This window comes from Saimiri boliviensis, chromosome 14 (genome assembly GCF_048565385.1).
Source record: "Saimiri boliviensis isolate mSaiBol1 chromosome 14, mSaiBol1.pri, whole genome shotgun sequence".
Classification (NCBI taxonomy): Eukaryota; Metazoa; Chordata; class Mammalia; order Primates; family Cebidae; genus Saimiri; species Saimiri boliviensis.
In genome coordinates, this window is record NC_133462.1 from 7,668,102 (window position 1) to 7,688,562 (window position 20,461).

The 20,461-nt window shown below is 53.8% G+C and overlaps 1 protein-coding gene across 1 annotated transcript in view; it reads right to left on the minus strand.

Moving 5' to 3' along the window:
- The window catches only part of MYBPC2 (myosin binding protein C2), a 38,572-nt gene that overhangs the window by 3,042 nt on the left and 15,069 nt on the right, over positions 1-20,461 (minus strand). The window contains exons 13-26 of the mRNA XM_003940397.4: positions 17,376-17,541; positions 15,236-15,342; positions 14,865-14,894; positions 14,250-14,389; positions 12,155-12,314; positions 11,966-12,070; positions 11,034-11,222; positions 10,715-10,849; positions 7,374-7,541; positions 7,143-7,231; positions 6,852-7,047; positions 5,868-6,007; positions 3,441-3,600; positions 3,132-3,268 (exon numbers count right to left, since the gene is read on the minus strand). Of these exons, the coding sequence (XP_003940446.1) occupies positions 3,132-3,268; positions 3,441-3,600; positions 5,868-6,007; positions 6,852-7,047; positions 7,143-7,231; positions 7,374-7,541; positions 10,715-10,849; positions 11,034-11,222; positions 11,966-12,070; positions 12,155-12,314; positions 14,250-14,389; positions 14,865-14,894; positions 15,236-15,342; positions 17,376-17,541 (1,922 nt within the window). The remainder of the gene's footprint in view (positions 1-3,131; positions 3,269-3,440; positions 3,601-5,867; positions 6,008-6,851; positions 7,048-7,142; positions 7,232-7,373; positions 7,542-10,714; positions 10,850-11,033; positions 11,223-11,965; positions 12,071-12,154; positions 12,315-14,249; positions 14,390-14,864; positions 14,895-15,235; positions 15,343-17,375; positions 17,542-20,461) is intronic.

The following is a 20,461-nucleotide window of genomic DNA, read 5'->3' on the forward strand; positions in this document are numbered from 1 at the left end:
CCCTCCTTTTTTTTTTTAACCAATCCTTTAGGTCTCAGTTCACATGTCCCCTCGTGGCCCCCAGACTGGAACAAGAATACCTGTGTTTATATTCTGCCTCCCTTTATACATTTTTTTTTTTTTTTTTTTTTTTTTTTTAGGTGGAGTCTTGCTGTGTAGCCCAGGCTGGAGTGCAGTGGTGCAATCTCGGCTCACTGCAACCTCCACCTCCCGGGTCCTGGTTCAAGCAATACCCTGCCTCAGCCTCCCAAGTAGCTGCGATTACAGGCTTGCGCCACCACGTCCAGCGAATTTTTGCATTTTTAGTAGAGACGGGGTTTCACCATGGTGGCCAGGCTGGTCTTGAACTCCTGACCTTGCAATCCACCAACCTTGGCCTCCCAAAGTGTTGGGATTACAGGCGTGAGCCACGGCACCCAGCCAATTTTTTTTTTTTTTTTTTTAACATAGAGATGGGTTTTGCCATATTGCCCAAGCTGGTTTCAAACTCCTGGCCTCAAGCCAACCTCTTGCCATGGCTTCCCAAAGTGCTGGGATTCCAGGAGTGAGCCACTGTGCCCCACCAGCCCCTGCTCTTTTGGTCTCACTTTGTCACCCAGGCTGGAGTGCAGTGGCATGATCTCGGCTCACTGCAGCCTCCAACTCCTGGGTTCAAGTGATTCTCTATCCTCAGCCTCCTGAGTAGCTGGGATTACAATTACAAGCACACGCCATCATGCCTGGCTAATTTTTGTATTTTTAGTAGAAACAAGGTTTCATCATGTTGGCCAGGCTGGTCTCGAACTCCTGACCTCAGATAATATGCCTGCCTCGGCCTTTCAAGGTGCTGGGATTACAGGCATGAGCCACTGTGCCTGACCCAACCCTTTATAATTTTATTATATGTGTGACTCTGGGTGAATGTCAGTTTCCTCCAACATATAGGAAGTTTCTTGTTCAAATCTCTCAGGTCATTGAAAGCCTCTGAAAATGTTTGTTGAAAGAATAAATGGAGTGCATAAATGAATGAGTGCTGTATCAGCAAATGGAGTGAATGAATGAACTGAGGAAATGGATGAATTGGTAGGTGGATAAATGAGCGGAATGAATGACATGAATGAATGGACTTCGTGAATGAAGTATACAGAGATGGAGATGGTGAACTAACAAATCCATGGTATGCCTTAAGGAGGCTGAAGCGAAGAATCTATGGCCCAGACCAGAAGCCGGCGAACCAGACCTGACCAGAACCCTATAAAGGGCCAGATGGTAAATATTTTGGGCTTTTGGGGCCGTCATCTCTGGACCCGGAACACAAGCCATGTACATTTATTTGTGTGTTGTCTGCAGCACTATAAACAAAACATAAACAAATGTGCATGGCCCATGTTCCAATAAAACTTTATTGAGAGAAACCAGTGATGGGTGGATTTGACCCACGGGCAATGGTTCGCCAACCCCTGGTCTAAATGAGCTCAAGGTTGCGAGTATCCATATTCCCAAACAGCAGTCAGGAAACAGCTGAATAGGAAGACCCTGGGGAGGCGTGGCGGTTTAGGCTGCCCCTGCCCGCAAGGTTTCTTTTTCCACGGGAGGACAGAACAAGAGAGACTAATGGTCCTCTCCTCAAGCTGCCAAGACAAGCTCTTACCTGGCAGTTGTGAAAGGGGGCAGGAGAGCAAAGAAAAAGGCAGGAGGCCAGGAGCAGTGCCTCACGCCTGTAATTTCAGCACTTTGGGAGGCTGAGGCAGGTGGATTACGTGAGGTCAGCGAAACCCTGTATCTACTAAAAATACAAACATTATCCAGGCTTGGTGGCGCATGCCTGTAATCCTAGCTACCTAGGAGTCTGAGGCAGGAGAGTCGCTTGAAACCCAGGAGATGGAGGTTGCAGTGAGCCAAGATGGTGCCAGTGCACTCCAGCCTGGGCGACAGAGTGAGACTCTGTCTCAGAAAAAAAAAAAAAAAGGAGAAGAAGAAGGAAAAAGGCAGGAAGCCAAAAGCAACGTGTGATTGTCTGAGACTTGGGCTCTGGTCAGAGGAGTTAACAGGAAGTGGGTGAAAAGTGCCCAGGTCCAGTGTGGGCGCAGTGGCTCACGCCTGTGACCCCAGCACTTTGGAAGGCCAAGGCAGGAGAATCACTTGAGACTAGGAGTCCAAGATCAGCCTGGACAACATAGCAAGACCCCATCTCCATAAATAATAAAATTAGCTGGGCATGGTGGTGCATGCTTGTGGTCCCAGCTACTTGGGAGGATGAGGTGGGAGGATCGCTTGAGCCCAGAAGGTCAAAGTTGCAGCAACCTGTGATCACACCACTGCACTCCCGCCTGGGTGACAGAGCAAGACCCTGTCTCAAAAAAAAAGAATCCATTAAAAATGTTTGTTTGTGCCGGGCGCGGTGGCTCAAGCCTGTAATCCCAGCACTTTGGGAGGCCGAGGTGGGTGGATCACGAGGTCGAGAGATCGAGACCATCCTGGTCAACATGGTGAAACCCCGTCTCTACTAAAAATACAAAAAACTAGCTGGGCATGGTGGCGCGTGCCTGTAATCCCAGCTACTCAAGAGGCTGAGGCAGGAGAATTGCCTGAACCCAGGAGGCGGAGGTTGCGGTGAGCCGAGATCGCGCCATTGCACTCCAGCCTGGGCAACAAGAGTGAAACTCCGTCTCAAAAAAAAAAAAAAAAAAAAAGTTTGTTTGTTTTACGCTGGGCGCAGTGGCTCACGCCTGTAATCCCAGCTCTTTGGGAGGCCAAGGCTGGCAGATCACAAGATCAGGAGATCAAGACCATTCTGGCTAACATGGTGAAACCTGGTCTCTACTAAATATAAAAAAATTAGCCGGGCGTGGTGGCTGATGCCTGTAGTCCCAGCTACTCGGGAGGCAGACGCAGGAGAATTGCTTGAACCCAGAAGGCAGATGTTGCACTGAGCCAAGATCGCGCCATTGCACTCCAGCCTGGGCAACAGAGCGAGATTCTGTCTCAGGAAAAAAAAAAAAAAAAGTTTTTTTTTAAAGTGACTAAATCCCTTGAGACAGAGAACTCGGGGAAGAAGAACGTCGTGATCGTGATAGGGAGTGGGGGCTTCACCGTATGGAAGATTCCCCACAAGGAAACACACATGCAGATCTGGGTCCCTGCCCTGGCACCTTTGGGTGGCCTCTAACAGCACAGTTGAGAGCCGCCGAGTACCCAGCCACGATCACCCGGTCTATGAGAGGCGTCAGGAACTTGGGAGGCATCCGGAAGTCATGCTCCTTATACTCGAACGGTTTGAAGGTGATTCCTGGGGAGAGAAGATACACCCATCAGGTGACCCATCCAGATGGTCCCCTGACCCCAACCAGGGAACAAACCGCACTCCCCTCTCCCCCATGACCAGGTGCCGTCAACCCCAGTGGGGAGGGGAGGGCGGGAGGGCGGTGGGGGTGGGTCTGGGCTGTGAGCGGGCTGTGTACCTGTCTTGAGGATGCGAGCCGTGTTCTTGGAGACCCCAGGGGCGTCACTGAGCCCACAGACGTTCTCAGTGTAAACTCGGAAATAGTATTCGTTGCCCACAATGAGGTCGGATACGGTGCAGCTGGTGTGCCGGTTGCGTTCATAGACGTTGAACCACTCCTAGTGTGGGAGAAAGAGGGGGACCAGGCAGGTCGGGGCCACAGGGTCACACACAAGACACAGATGCAAGAAGGGCCAGGCATGAGAAAAGCACATCCAGTGTTTATAAAACTTGTCACACCGGGCGTGGTGGCTCATGCCTGTAATCCCAGCACTTTGAGAGGCCAAGGTGGATGGACGACCTGAGACTGGGAGTTCGAGACCAGCCTGGCCCACATGAAGAAACCCCGTCTCTACTAAAAATACAAAATTAGCCAGGCGTGATGGTGCATGCCTGTGATCCCCTACTCGTAAGGCTGAGGCAAGATAATTGCTTGAACCCAGGAGGCAGAGGTTGCGGTGAGCCAAGGTAACTCCATTGCACTCCAGCCTGGGCAACAAGAGCAAAACTCCATGTCAAAAAAACAAACAAAAAAACCTTGTCACTCATGGCGCACTACTCACAGTGGCCAACAGGTGGAACCAACCCAGCGTCCATCAGCGCTGGGATGGACGAATGAAACGGTCTGCCCAGACAAGGAAGCATCATTCCACCCTAAGACTGGGTCAGGCACTGTGGCTCACGCCTGTAATCCCAGCTCTTTGGAAGGCAGAGGTGGGAGGTTCACTTGAGCCCAGGGGTTCGAGACCAGCGTGCGGAACGTGGTGAGACCTTGCCTCTTCAAAAAATTAGCCAGGCCTGGTGGCCAGCACCTATAGTCGCAGCTACTCTGGAGGCTGAGGGAGAAGGATGGCTTGAGCCTGGGAGTTTGAAGCTGCAGTGGGCCATGATCATGCCACTGCATGCCAGCCTGGGTGACAGAGCAAGACCCTGTCTCAAAAATTAAAAAACAAGCCGGTGGCTCAAGCCTGTAATCCCAGCACTTTGGGAGGCCGAGGCGGGTGGATCACGACGTCGAGAGATCGAGACCATCCTGGTCAACATGGTGAAACCCCGTCTCTACTAAAAATACAAAAAATTAGCTGGGCATGGTGGCACGTGCCTGTAATCCCAGCTACTCAGGAGGCTGAGGCAGGAGAATTGCCTGAGCCCAGGAGGCGGAGGTTGCGGTGAGCCGAGATCGCGCCATTGCACTCCAGCCTGGGTAACAAGAGCGAAACTCCGTCTCAGAAAAAAAAAAAAAATTAAAAAACAAGGCCCAGTGCAGTGGCTCACACTTGTAATCCCAACACTTTGGGAAGTCGAGGCAGACGGGTCACAAGGTCAAGAGATCAAGACCATCCTAGCCAACATGGTGAAACTCCATCTCTATTAAAAATACAAAAAAAATTAGCTGGGCATGGTGGTGCGTGCCTGTAGTCCCAGCTACTTGGGAAGCTGAGGCAGGAGAATCAATTGAGCCCAGGAGGTGACAGTGAGCCAAGATCAAGCCATTGCACTCCAGTCTGGTGACACAGCAAGACTTCTCAAAAAATAAGAAAGAAGAAAAAAGAAATTAAGGCCAGGTGCAGTGGCTCACACCTGGAACCCCAACACTTTGGGAGGCTGAGGTGGGAGGATGACTTGAGCCCAGGAGTTCGAGACCAGCCTAGACAACATAGTGAGACCCTGTCTCTATAAACATTAGCAGGGCATGGTGGTGTGTGCCTGTATTTCCAGCTACTTGGGAGGCTGGCGTGGGGGGATCACCTGACCTCAGAGGCAGAGGTCGCAGTGAGCCGAGATTGAGCCACTGCACTCCAGCCTGGGTGACAGAGTAAGACCCTGTCTCAAAAAAAAAAAAAAAAAAAAGGAATTCTAAAAACAGGATTGCTGCACAGACACACCCTGCACGCTGCAGCACGGATGATCGTGTGCTGAGCTAACAAAGCCAGACGCAAAGCTCACATAGTTAGGGTTCCGTGGGTAGGAAATGTTGGGAGTAGGTAAATCCATGGAGCCAGAAAGCAAATTGGTGGCTGCCAGGGGCTGGGGCAGGGGCCGGGGGATGCCAGGGGGTCGCACTCATGAGTACAGGGCTTCTCTGGGCCATGAAAGTGGCGGGGGTAGAGGCAGTGGCCCCACAACCCTGCAAATGTCCGACGTGCTGCAGAATTATTCTCTTTAGAGCGGCGAATGTAATTCCATTATGTGACATTTACCTCAGTGAAAAAGGAAAATGAAAACCCATCATGCACCAAGTCTCAGCTAAAAGGCTTCCCTTCCCAGCCCGGCCTGTCCCCCAGTCCCTGCACCCCTCCCTGCCCTTCCGGCTGTGACATGGGGACATCTGCACCTACTCTGACCACCTCCCCCCTCTTCCCCGCCACCCACTCTGCTCTCTCACCATGGTCTTCTTGTCTGCTTTCTGGACCAAATACCCCATGATCTCACTGTTCCCATCATCTTTGGGGGCCTGCCACTCCACCAGTGCGTTCGTGCCCCACACCTCCTTCACCATCACATTTATGGGGGGCCCAGCCTTTTCTGGAAGGGGGAAAGTGTGACAAGTCAGTCCTCAGCCCCTCCCCTTCCCTCTCCACAACCCCACTCCGATCCTGATTCTAACCTCGCTTATGCCCCATTCCCACCTTACGGCCTCCCCCGTGCCAGTCTCACCTCACGTCCTCCCTTCCTGGGCCATCCTCATCCCTCCTCACCCCGGTGTCTCCCCATTTCCTCTCTCCACCCAATCTCTCTCTCAGGGGCTTCCCCATCTTCATCTCTCTTCTACTCCAAGCCCTGGTACTGCCTTGCTCCTTACCTCGTCTCCCCTTCCTCACCTCCCCACATCCTCTCCCACCCCTCACCTCTCACCTCCTCTCCCACCCCTCACCTCTCACCTCCTCTCCCACCCCTCACCTCTCACCTCCTCTCCCACCCCTCACCTCTCACCTCCTCTCCCACCCCTCACCTCCCCACCTCCTCTCCCACCCCTCATCTCCCCACCTCCTCTCCCACCCCTCACCTCTCACCTCCTCTCCCACCCCTCACCTCCCCACCTCCTCTCCCACCCCTCATCTCCCCACCTCCTCTCCCACCCCTCACCTCTCACCTCCTCTCCCACCCCTCACCTCCCCACATCCTCTCCCACCCCTCACCTCTCACCTCCTCTCCCACCCCTCACCTCCCCACCTCCTCTCCCACCCCTCACCTCTCACCTCCTCTCCCACCCCTCACCTCTCACCTCCTCTCCCACCCCTCACCTCTCACCTCCTCTCCCACCCCTCACCTCTCACTTCCTCTCCCACCCCTCTTCTCACCACCTCCCCCATCGTTCCCCATCCCTGCCCCTCCCGGCCCCCCCATAGGCCCCGCCCAGCGCGCGCACCCACAACGCGGATGCGGATGGTAGCAGTGTCCTTCATGTTCTCGATCTGCACGGTGAGCTCGTACTCCCCGGAGTCGGAGCGGGCCGCCTGGCGCACGAAGAACACGGTGTCGAAGTCGCTGGTCCGCACGTGCACACGGGAGGTGTCCAGCGGGGCCCCGCCCTTGGTCCACACCACCTGGGGCCGGGGCTTTCCCTGCGGGGAGACAGCGGGGCGGGTCAGCGGGGCTCCCCCCGCGCACAGAGGGAGGCTTGCGCAGCTGACCCCCGCCCCAGCCCCGCTCCCCTGACCTGGAAGGGAACCACAAGGTTGAGGGGCTCTCCCACTTTGCGGACGTAGGTCTGGCGGAGGTGGCGGGGGAGCCGGATCTTGGGTGGCTCTGAGGGCGCAAACACAGGGAGGGGACTCAACGGGGGGCCGGGTGACGCGGCTGTCTGGGGCGGTGTCGCCGATGACACGGAAAGGGCCGCCGGAACGACGCCAGCTGGGTCCTTCGGAGCGCAGAGTCAGGGGCAACGCACCCGCAATCTCCCTAATGGTGACCGGCTGGACCAGGGTGGCCGGCTCGCTGCGCCCCGCGATGTTGACCCCGACGACTCGGAAGAGGATTCTGGCTCCAGTGGGGAGATTCTTGACGGTAAAGCCACAGCGCTCCACGGGCTCAGTGTTGGCGGGGACCCACTCCTCGGCTGCAGAGAGACGCCCCGCTGGCTGCCGGATCTCACACTCTCCTCCCACCCTCCGCTCCCGATTCTCCCGGGGACTTGGGCCCCAGGCAGCGAGCCAGCACTGGGTAAATTCCCAGCAGCAGCGGCGAAGGCGGCTGGTTAGTTACGCATTCATCGCGGCCAGGTTCACTCATGAATTCTTACCTCAACCCTGTGCTATCCCCATGTTAGGGATGAGGGAACGTCCCTAACATGTCAGCATGAGGGCCAGAGAGATTAAAGAACTTTCAGCCGGGCGTGGTGTCACGCCTGTAAACCCAGCATTTTGGGAAGCTGAGGTGGGCAGATCACTTGAGTCCAGGAGTTCGAGACCAGCCTGGCCAAGATGGCAAAACCCTGTCTTTACTAAAAACACAAAAAGTAGCTGGGCATGATGGCAGGCACCTGTAATCCCAGCTACTCGAGAGGCTGAGGCAGGAGAATTGCTTGAACCTGGGAGCCAGAGGTTGCAATGAGGCAAGATGGCACCACTGCACTCCAGCCTGGGTGACACAGCGAGACTCCATCCCAAAAAAACAAAACAAAACAAAACAAAAACAAAACTTTCCCTGGGTGCAATAGCTCATGCCTGTAATCCCAGCAATTTGGGAGGCCAAGGCAGGAGGATCTCTCAAGCCCAGGAGTTCGAGACCAGCCTGGACACACAGCTCAGCCTGGGTGAACTAGGATGTTAAACCCATGTCTGTCTGACCCCAGCACGCTCCCAAGTTCTGCTCTCCTGCAAGGCTGGCACAGAGGAGCAGAGATCCTGGCACTGTCTGAGGCACAGTCAGACGGAGTGTGGGCTGAGGGCAGGGTCAGAGCTCTTCAGATTGCCTGCTTTTTGTTACATGCTTTTCTGTCTTGGGTTTATGGCCATGGGTTGGGGAACTCAGGACTGTTGGTTCAGACCAGCAATCAACAAAGTGAACTCTAACAAGCTGGGTTCTGAAATGTCAGGTTGGGAGTAGCCAGCCAGGGAAGGAATGGGGTAAAGGGCATGAAAGAGAGAAGGAGGGAGGAAGCTGATGGGGGTTGAACCATCCCTCCCTTCCATGCATTCTCGAGTGCATCGTCACTGTACCCTGTCAAGATGGTAACTGTCTTCGCCATTGTTAGATGAAGATACTGAGGCTCAGAGACTTGCCCAAGGACACACAGTCAGTGGAGGGGAAGGGTTGGAACCCGCATCTGTCTGACTTTAAGGCCTGGGATGTTGTGTTGAGTGATCACGTCCATCCTCCCAGAGAGATGGCTGCGTCTGAAACATCTCCACAGCCATGGAGCTGGGCCAGGCACGCAGTCAGTGTTCAGTGAATGTTTGGTGGAGGATGAAGGGTGGATGTATGGAGGTACAGATGATGGATGGACAGGCAGAGAGACAATGGCTAGAGGTGGACAGATGGTTGGATGGCCATTTAGGTAGAAAAAATGAAGGAAGCGCCGGGCGCGGTGGCTCAAGCCTGTAATCCCAGCACTTTGGGAGGCTGAGGCGGGTGGATCACAAGGTCAAGAGATTGAGACCATCCTGTTCAACACGGTGAAACCCCGTCTCTACTAAAAATACTAAAAATTAGCTGGGCATGGTGGCGCGTGCCTGTAATTCCAGCTACTCAGGAGGCTGAGGCAGGAGAATTGCCTGAGTCCAGGAGGCGGAGGTTGCGGTGAGCCGAGATCGCGCCATTGCACTCCAGCCTGGGTAACAAGAGCGAAACTCCGTCTCAAAAAAAATAAAATAAAATAAAATAAGAAAAAATAAAGGAAGCAAAGATGGTGGTAGAGACAGATATATGGATGAAAAAATGTTACTGAATGGATGGTTGGAAGATTCAAATGACTTTCAGATGGATAGAAGGATAGATGGATGGATGACCGGGTAGACAAGTGAATGGCAGGCAGGAGAGAAGGGAGGGAGGGAGGACAGAGAGAGGGTAAAAGGGAGAAATAAAAGGGAAAAAGGGGCTGGGCATGGTGGCTCACACTTGTAATCCCAGCACTTTGGGAAGCTAAAGTGGACAGATGGCTTGAGCCCAAGAGTTTGAAACCAGCCTGGGCAACGTTGGGAGACCCTGTCTCTACAAAAAATCAAAAAATTAGCCAGCCATGGTGGCACATGCCTATAGCCCCAGCTACTTGAGAAGCTGAGGTGGGAAGTTCACTTGAGTCCGGGAGGTCGAGGCTGCAGTGAGCTATGATTGTGCCATTGCACTCCAGCCTGGATGAAAGAGTGATGCCCTACCTCAAAAACTTAAAAAGAGAGAGAAAGGAAGGAAGGAAATAAGGATGGACAGATGGACGAATAGGATAGATGGATGGGTGGATGGACGGAAATATGGATGGGTGGGTGGGTGGATGGATGGATGGATGGATGATGGATGGATGAACAGATGGAAAAATGGAGGGACAGATGGATAAAAGTATGGACGGGTGGGGGGGTGGATGGATGGACGGATGGATGACAGATGGGTGGACAGACAGACAAAGGGAGGGATAGGTGGATGAAAATATGGATGGGTGGGTGGGTGGGTGGATGGATGGACGGATGAATGAAAATATGGATGGGTAGGTAGATGGATGGATGGATGGGAATATGGATGGATGGATGGATGGATGGATGGATGGATGGATGGATGGACAGACGGGTGGACAGATAGATGGATGGATGGATGGATGGATGGATGGATGGATGGATGGACAGACGGGTGGACAGATGGATGGATGGATGGATGAATGGATGGACAGACGGGTGGACAGATGGATGGATGGATGGATGGATGGATGGACAGACGGGTGGACAGATGGATGGATGGATGGATGGGTGGATGTTAAGATGGATGAATGAAACATTGGTTAGATGGATACATGAATAGAGGGAAGAAAGAAGGCACAGAGGTAAAAAAATAACTGGGTGGATGGACAGATAGACGGAACGGACAGAACGTCACTGCCGTATGGAGGATGGATGTAGAAAGAAAGAAGGGAGAGAAAACACACCAGTCACTGGGGGTCTCATGACGGCACAGACACAAAACACAAGCAGGCCGCTGCACCCATCTCTCTTCATGCACAGTCCTGCTTTCAGGTCCCTGGATTGGATACCCCCAGGGGGATCTGTGCTGGACACCACCCCCACCAGGCCTGCCAGGGTCACTCACAGCCTTCCAGGCAGTACTCCACCAGGTACCCATCGATGCCGCCTGCCCCGATCCTGTTCGGAGGCCTCCACTTGAGCGTGGTGGTGGTGTCCGTCACATCCTCCACCATCAGGTGCAGGGGTTCACTCGTGGGTGCTGGAAGCATCCAGAAAAAGAGGATATGATAGGGAATGAGGAGTCAGGGTCAGCAACAAGGGGCAGGGGTCAGAGGTAGAATGATTGGTCAGAAGGCCAGGGTGTAGGGTCAGAGATTGATGACAGGCAAAAGATGGGTCAGAGGTAGATGGGGGTTGATGGATCAGAGTGCAGGGAACATTACCAATAGGCATAAAAGGCTTGGTGTTCATGCTGGGCTGGGAGACACCTATGGCATTGACAGCGAAGACACGCATCTCGTAGAGGATGCCCTCGATCATCTTGGTGGACTCATACGTGGTTTCCGTGAAGACCTCAAAGTTCAGCTTCATCCAGCGCTGAGAGCCCTTCTTCTTCCGCTCCAGGAGGTACCCTGGAGGCTCCAAGCAGAGAGGAGAAGAGGGGACGGGAGGGCATGGGGCACGGGTCAGCTGGGGAAGTGAGGGTCACATCCAGAGGATCGCATGACCCAGGGCGGTCTGAGGCCATGAATCTTAGGTGGATCTCAGGGGCCACAGAGCATCCGGAGGCCACCAGTCCTGGAGTCAGCAATCAAGAGGGGTCACAGCTCACGAACCAGGGGGCCAGGAGTCATAGGAAAGCCCAGGCTATTGGTCAAAGTGAGAATTCCCAGGTCACCGGTGAGTAAACGAAGGGGGAAGACCAAAGGGATTGTCAGATGGCAAAATGAAAAATCAGGGGTCAGAGGTCGGTCACGGAGGATGCCAAGGGCTCTGGGAGGTCAAGGAGAAGGCGGAGGCTGGCACAGTGGCTCACGCCTGTAATCCCAGCACTTTGGAAGGCCGAGGTGGGCAGATCATTTGAGTTCAGGAGTTCAAAACCAGCCTGGCCAACATGGTGAAACCCCATCTCTACTACAAATACAAAAATTAGCCGGGCGTCGTGGCGGGTGTAATCCCAGTTACTTGGGAGGCTGAGGTAGGAGAATCGCTTGCACCCGGGAGGCGGAGTTTGCAGTGAGCTGGGATCGAGCTACTGCACTGCAGCCTGGGTGACAGAATGAGGCTCTGTCTCAAAAAAAAAAAAAAAGAGAGAGAGAGAGAAGGCAGAAAGACAGGAGAAGGGGTCAGAGGTCATGAGGAAAGAGGCACTCACCAGTGACCGGCTGCCCCCCGTCATACTTGGGTGGCTCCCAGACAAGGATGGCCCAATCCTCTCCAACCGAGGTGACGCGCACGGCCTCCGGGGGGTCTGGGACATCTGCAGGGGGCAGGAGAGTCAGGCGGCCCCTCAGGGCCTCAGGAGCCACCCCTGGGCCAGACCACCTTGGCTTTCTCTACTCACCCACCACCCGCAGGAAGATGGAGGCCACGTCCTCGCCGGCGGGGTTGGTGACCTTGATGGTGTAGCGGCCCTCGTCCGCCCGCTCTGCGCTCTCGATCACAAAGCTGCTGCACTCCACTCGCTTTTCGATGCGGACCCTGCCCTCGGTGCACGTGAACACCTGGACACAGCCACCGGATGGCCTTGCAGCCCATCGTGTCCCCAGGCAAACCCAGGCCTGCCTCTGCCACTGCCCTGCTCAGAATCCTCCCATGTTCCCCATCGACACACAGGGTCCTCACGCGCTCCGCTGCCATCCTCACCCTCCAAATGCCGTCCTTCACTAAAAACACTGGACGGTCTTGGCCCAGAGATTTTGCAAGGCTGGTCCCTGTACATGCAACACTAGGCTCTTACTCATCCTTCAGGACACACTCAGAAGACACCTCTTCCAGGAAGCCTTCCTGGATGCCCTCAGCTGGAAGTGCTGGCTCCAACCCTTGGGTTCTCATAGCTTCTAGAACCTCCCTTTATCTCAGCCAGAACACCCTGGACCATGGGTGCTTGGGCAGGTATTTGCCTCTCCACAAGAGTGAAGACTCCTGAGCAGGCACAGTGGCTCACGCCCATAATCCCAGCACTTTGGGAGGCCGAGGCAAGGCCAGTGTGGGCAACATAGTGAGACCCTGTCTCGAATTTTAAAATAAATAAATATATTTTAAATAAAATGAAGGCTCTTGGAGGCAGGAGGTGCATCCAATTCATGGCTGCATCCTCAGTATGTGGTGCAAAGGAAGCTTTCAGGGATGCTTGCTGAGTGAGTGAGTAGATGAATGTCGAGCCAAGTCTGTCCATTTGACAGAAGAGGAAACTGAAGCACAGGAAGACATGAAAAATTGAGCCGTCCCAGGGCCTGGGACGTGCAAGGTTAAAATATTTGTTAGATGGATGGACATAGGAATCTTTAGATACGGCTGGGCATGTTGGCTCACGCCTGGAATCCCAGCCCTTTGCGAGGCCAAGGTAGGAGGATCGCTTGAGCTCAGGAGACCAGCTTGGGCAACATGGTGAAACTCCGTCTCTACAAAAATAGAAAAACTTAGCCGGGCATGCTGGAGCACTCCTGTGATCCCAGCTACTCCAGAGGCTGAGGTGGGAGGATCGCTTGAGCCTGGGAGGTGGAGGTTGCAGAGCCAAGACCATGCCACTGCATCTCAGCCTGGGTGACACAGCACAACCCCTCTCTCAAAAAATTAGATAGATAGATAGATAGATAGATAGATAGATAGATAGATAGATAGCCAGGCGCAGCGGCTCACGCTGGTAATCCTAGCACTTTGGGAGGTCCAGGTGGGTGGAACATGAGGTCAGGAGTTCAAGACCAGCCTGGCCAAGATGGTGAAATCCCACTGCTACTAAAACTACAAAAATTAGCCAGGTACAGTGGCAGGAGCTTGTGATCCCAGCTATTTGGGAGCCTGAAGAAGGAGTCATTCCTTGAATCCTGGTGGCAGGGGTCACAGTGAGCTGAGATCATGCCACTGCACTCCAGCCTGGGTAACAGAGTGAGGCTCCATCTCTCTCTCCCTCTCTCTCTTTCTCTCTTCCTCTCTCTCTCTCTCTTTCTCTCTCTCTCTATATATATCTCTCTCTGTGTGTGTACATATATAATTTTAAAAATAAAAAAATATATAATAAAAATATAGATAGATAAATGGGTAGATATATTTCTGGATTAATGGATAACTGGATTGGTTGATGAATAAATAGACAAACGGATTAATTACTGTATGAGTGGATGGCTGGGTGAATTAACCAATTAGTTGATGAAAAATCATCAGCGGATGGGCGGATGAGTTACTGGATGGCTGGAAGGCTAAACTGGTCGATCCCCTGATTAATTAACTGAACGGTGAAAGGATGAATGGATGGGGCGTCCACCATGTGCTAGGCCCGCACCTGTGATGGACAAACATAACCTCCAATCTTCAAAACGACCCTGTGAAGAAGGAGTCATCACCCTCATTTTATAGAGGATGAAACTGAGGCTCAGGGGGAAAGAAACGACTTCCCTAAAAGGAAAGGAAGTCCGGACAGAGGGGAGGCCCCGACCCACCTCATCGCCCTTCAGCCAGGTGGCAACGGGAGGGGGCTCCCCTGTGATGGCCACATCCAGCCTCAGCTTGTTTCCAGCCACAACCACGATCGAATTATCTGAGGTCTTCCCGGAGCAGTCCAAGTGGATCTTTGGTGGCTCTGGTGGCACGGAAGAGATATAGGGACCCTGGGGGTGGGTGGCCAGTCCCGACGAGAGGATCTCCGAGAAGCTGGGTCACAACAGTGACAGAGACCTGGGGGTCCAGGCCCCCAACCCCTCCTCTCTCAGGACCCCAGTGCCTCAGTCTCCGCTGACCGCCCCATCTATCTGCCCCGCCCCCGCCCCCCTCCCTCAGCCCCGCCCCTCCTCCCTCAGCCCCTCCCCTCCCCCTCAGCCCCGCCCCTCCCCATCAGCCCCGCCCATCTCCCCTCAGCCCCGCCCCTCCCCCTCAGCCCCGCCCCTCCCCCTCAGCCCCGCCCATCTCCCCTCAGCCCCGCCCCCCTCAGCCCCGCCCCTCCCCCTCAGCCCCGCCCATCTCCCCTCAGCCCCGCCCCTCCTTCCTCACCCTGCCCGCTCTCTCTTGGCCCCTCCCTTCCTCCCTGGCCGGCTCCCAGAGCAGTCCCTGGTGCTCACCTTGCTTGGGAACGTACTCCACCTTGATTTCTGGAAGACAAAGAAGACTGGACAGTCAGGTCTAAACCCAGCAGGCCCCTCGCCCTGCCTTCACAGCCCAGAGGAAGAGGTGAGGGTCTGGCAGTCTCCCTGGGAACTGGGGTGCTGGGGACAGGTTCAGGCCCAGGAGCCACCTCTCCTGCCAGGCAGCAGGCGGCGGGGAGTTCGGGGCTCTCCCTCCATCTTCTAAGTCCAGCCATGAGCGGGACAGACACCTGCTGTCGTCCTCATTGGCACTCAGGGAACCTTAATCCTGGAGGGGGACATCCTGGGCCCTGGGTCTGGGAGGATGGGTCATACAGCCGCCAGGGAAGGAGGAAGGGCATCCTCACCCAGGAAGTTGAGCTTGGCCGAGAGCGACAGGGCGTAGCCGTCCGGCACAAACATGTAGTCTCCCTCATCCTCCGGGCGGACATCGTCGATCACCAGCTTGTGGAACCTAAGGAGTCGGGGAGCAGGGTAGAGCTGGGGCCAGATTGCCCTGGGAACCACCAGGGGGCTGCACCCCCGTATTGGCTTCCCTCAGTGAAATTCACATGCTTGCATTCTTATCCAGAGCTTTGGAGTGCTGTGGCCTAGGTTCAAATCGGTAGCTGTGTGACCTTGGGCAAGTTACTTAACCTCTCCGTGCCTCTGTTTCTTCATCTATAAAATAGGGGTAATGATGCCAATCTACATCAAGGTTGTTGTAAAGCATGGAGAAGGGTACAGTGGCTCACATCTGTAATCCCAGCACTTTGGGAGGCCAAGGCGGGCAGATCACGAGGTGAGGAGTTTGAGACCAGCCTGACCAACATGGTGAAACCCCATCTCTACTAAAAATACAAAAATTAGCCAGGCGCGGTGGCACGTGCCTGTAACCGCAGCTTCTCAGGAGGCTGAGGCAGGAGAATTGGTTGAACCCTGGAGGTGGAGGTTGCAGTGAGCCGAGATCATATCATTGCACTCCAGCCTGGGCAACAGGGCGAGACTCCGTCTCAAAAAGAAAAAGAAAAACAAGAATATGGCGGAAATGGCACTGGGCTCATTTGCAGCCTGGGCCACAGAGGTCTTGTCTGCTTCCACGCTCTCTCTGGACCTCTGCCTCTGCCTCATGAACGGGCTAGGCTGAGCCCACTGGAGGAGGAGGAGGAGGTGCCATAGGGAGCAGCGTGCTGGCTGCCCCACTGTCCCAGCTGACGTCCTGACAGCACCCACACAAAGTCAGCAAAGCCCAGATTCTGCCACCACAGAGGCAAGGAGGAGGCCATCCTGGATCAGCCAGCCCCCAACCAACCTGCAGGCTCAAGATGAAATGAATCCTAATTTATTTATTTATTTAGAAAGAGGATCTCACTATGTTGCCCAGGCTGGTCTTGAACTCCTGGGCTCCAGAAATCCTCCTGCCTTGGCCTCCAAAAGTGCTGAAATTACAGGTATGAGTCACTGCACCAAGCCCAGTCCTTATCCTTCTAAACCACTGTTTGCAGACGGGACAGGCGCCGTGGCTCATGCCTTAATCCCAGCACTTTGGGAGGCTGAGGTGGGTGGATCACCTGAGGTCAGGAGTTTGAGACCATCCTGGCCAATATAGTGAAACCACATCTCAACTAAAAATATAAAAATTAGCCGGGCGCGGTGGCTCAAGCCTGTAATCCCAGCACTTTGGGAGGCCGAGGCGGGTGGATCACGAGGTCAAGAGATCGAGACCATCCTGGTCAACATGGTGAAACCCCGTCTCTACTAAAAATACAAAAAATTAGCTGGGCATGGTGGCACGTGCCTGTAATCCCAGCTACTCAGGAGGCTGAGGCAGGAGAATTGCCCGAACCCAGGAGACGGAGGTTGCGGTGAGCCGAGATCGCGCCATTGCACTCCAGCCTGGGTAACAAGAGCGAAACTCTGTCTCAAAAAAAAAAATATATATATATATATATATATATATAAATTAGCCAGGCATGGTGGCGCACCTGTAGTCCCAGCTAGTCAGGAGACTAAGGCAGAAGAATCGCTTGAACCTCAGAGGTGGAGGTTACAGTAAGCCTAGATTACACCACTGCACTCTAGCCTGGGCAACAGAGTGAGACTCCATCTCCAGTAAAAATGAAATTAATTAAATTTAAAAATTTGGCTGGGTGCCATGGCTCATATGTGTAAATTCCAGCACTTTGGAAAGCTGTGGCAGGTGGATCACTTGAGGTCAGGAGTTCGAGACCAGCCTGACTAACATGGTGAAACCCCATCTCTACCAAATACAAAAAATTAGCCAGACATGGTGATGCATCCCAGCTACTTGGGAGGCTGAGGCAGAAGAATCGCTTGAACCTGCGAGGCAGAGGTTGCAGTGAGCTGAGATTGCGCCACTGCACTCCAGCCTGGCCAATGAGCGCGAAACTCTGTCTCAAACAGAAAAACGGGGGACAGCTTGTTCTGCAGCTAAAGCTAACTGCTCCACGTGCACTGCCCCCAGCCACTTCTGCAGCGCACTCTCACCGGCCTGTATGGGAGATGGTGATCCTCTTGCTGGGCCGCACCTCGATTCCGTTCTTATACCACTTCCCTGTCACTTTCTCATCAGACACCTCACACTTGAACACAGCCTGTTCTGAGGCCTTCACTGTCAGATCCGCGATGTCTTGCAGGACCTCCAGCTGTTTCTCTGGTCAGGGAGAGAAAGACAGGGAGCCGTGACTACTCCAGTGGGTGCACAGACACTTGTGAGCACCCGCTGCATGCCAGGCACTGGTCTAGGCGCTGGGGACAACGTGCTGGCCTCGGGAAGCTCACGTGCTAGCGGGAGACAGTGAAGAGAGAAACAGAAGAGGGAGCGAGGAGGCCTGAGGGAGGCAGGGAGGAACCCCCCAGAGGACGAGGAAGAGCGTCCCGGGCAGAGGGACTGGTACGTGCAGAGGCCCCGAGGCGACCGGGCACAGCGGCTCACGCCTGTAATCCCAGCACTTTGTGAGACCGAGGGGGAACGCACTTTGGGAGTTCCTCTGGGAACAAGCAGGTGTCGGGTTGAGGCCACAGGAGGCTGGTGTAGGTGAGGGAAGCGGACATGGTAGGAGTGAAATGGACAAGAGATGATGGACCCAGATTCTGGGCCTTAGAGGCCACGGAGTGGACTCTGCTCCAGCTCTCAGCAAAATGGGAGCCACTGGAGGGTGTTGGGAAGAAGGATGGGATCTCACATTCAAATGTTGTGATGTTTTTGTGGCTTACGCCTGTAATCCCAGCATTTTGGGAAGCGGAGGCAGGCGGATCACTTGAGACCAGGAGTTAGAAACCAGCCTGGCCAATATGGGGAAACCCTGTCTCTACCATAAATACAAAATTTAGCCAGACATGGTGGCACGCCTGTAATCCTAGCTACTCCGGAAGCTGAGGCAGGACAATCACTTGAACCCAGAAGCAGAGGTTACAGTGAACTGAGATCACACCATTCCACTCCAGCCTGGGTGACAGAACAAGCCTCTGTCTCAAAAAAAGAGGACAGGGCCGGGCGCGATGGCTCACACCTGTAATCCCAGCACTTTGGGAGGCCGAGGCGGGTGGATCACAAGGTCAAGAGATCGAGACCATCCTGGTCAACATGGTGAAACCCTGTCTCTACTAAAAATACAAAAATTAGCTGGGCATGGTTGCGCGTGCCTGTAATCCCAGCTACTCAGGAGGCTGAGGCAGGAGAATTGCCTGAACCCAGGAGACGGAGGTGGCAGTGAGCCGACATCACGCCATTGCACTCCAGCCTGGGTAACAAGAGTGAAACTCTGTCTCAAAAAAATAAAAATAAAAATAAAAGGACAAAAATCTCCCTTCCACCTGCGTCCACCTCCAGTCATTTTTTTTTTCTTGTATCTAGATACCACATAGGGAACCTTTTTTTTTCTTCTTTTTAGAGATGGGGTCTTGCTATGTTGTCCAGGCTCATCTCAAACTCCTGGGCTCAAGTGATCCTCCCGTCTGGGCCTCCGGAAGTGCTGGGATTTACAGGCATGCGCTACCACACCCACCCTCCTCTCAGTCCACTCCCCTAAGGCAATACTCATGCAGTCTAGGGCTATAACACCAACATGTCTGTGCTTGTCCAAACATGTCCTCCTCCCTCCTTCATTCCTTCCTTCTCACTTCCCTCCTATACGAATTGCAGCACACTTGCTTTGTCATCTAAGAATATATTTCGGAAATCCTTCCAAATCAGTACATTTAAAACTCCCCGGCCGGGCGCGGTGGCTCAAACCTGTAATCCCAGCACTTTGGGAGGCCAAGGCGGGTGGATCACGAGGTCAAGAGATCGAGACCATCCTGGTCAACATGGTGAAACCCCGTCTCGACTAAAAATACAAAAAATTAGCTGGGCATGGTGGCGCGTGCCTGTAATCCCAGCTACTCAGGAGGCTTAGGCAGGAGAATTGCCTGAACCCAGGAGGCGGAGGTTGCGGTGAGCCGAGATCGTGCCATTGCACTCCAGCCTGGGTAACAAGAGTGAAACTCCGTCTCAAAAAAAAAAACAAAAAAACTCCCCACGCTGCTTTTTATTTGAGAGACAGGGTGTCACGCTGTCACTCAGGGTGGAGTGCAGTGCTGCAATCATAGCTCATTTCAGCCTCGACCTCCCCGCTCAAACGATTCTTCCGCCTCAGCATCTCATGTAGCTGGGACTGCAGGTGCACCACCACACCCAGCTAAGTTTTGATTTTTTTTTTTAAACTTTATTTATTTATTTATTTTTGAGACAGAGTTTTGCTCTTGTCACCCAGGCTGGAGTGCAGTGGCACGATCTCCACTCACTGCAACCTCTGCATCCCGGGTTCAAGTGATCTTCTTGTCTCAGCCTCCCAAGTAGCTGGGATTACAGGTATGTGCCACCACGCCTGATTAATTTTTGTTTTTTTAGGAGAGATGGGGTTTCACCATGTTGACCAGGCTGGTCTTGAACTCCTAACCTCAGGTGATCCACTTACCCTAGCCTTCCAAAGTGCTGGGATTACAGGCGTGAGCCACCGAGCCTGGCCTGAGCCACTACACCCAGTCTAATTTTTTTATACAGACCTGTCTTGCCATGTTCCCTAGGCCGGCCTTGAACTTCTGGGCTCAATTTACCCTCCCACCTGGGCCTCGAAAAGAGTTGGGATGACAGGTGTAGCCACCACGCCCAGGGTGACCATTCTCTTTTTTTAGGTCTACATATGGAAATGCCATCATTTGTTTGGCCCATGAATGACTTGAGTTCATTTGGTTTTTACTTGTTTTCACAGAATTATAGACTTCCAGGAGCTTACAAAAATAGCACATAGAGTCCCATGTGCTCTTTACCTAACGTCCCCCACTGGCGGCATCTTATATAACCAGAGTGCCGTATCCAAACCAGGACACTGTTAACCGGACCACAGATCTCTTCGACTCTCACCGTCGGATTTATGTTTTATGGGGCGGTCTGGCAGGTGCTGGGGCGGTAGAGGTCAGGGGACAGATATAGATATGGAGTGGCAGAGAGAAGACCACTACACCAGTCCAGGCATGAGGTGAGGAAGGCCTGGGCCAGGCAGGGACAGCGACAGTGGGGCTTGTGGTTGGAT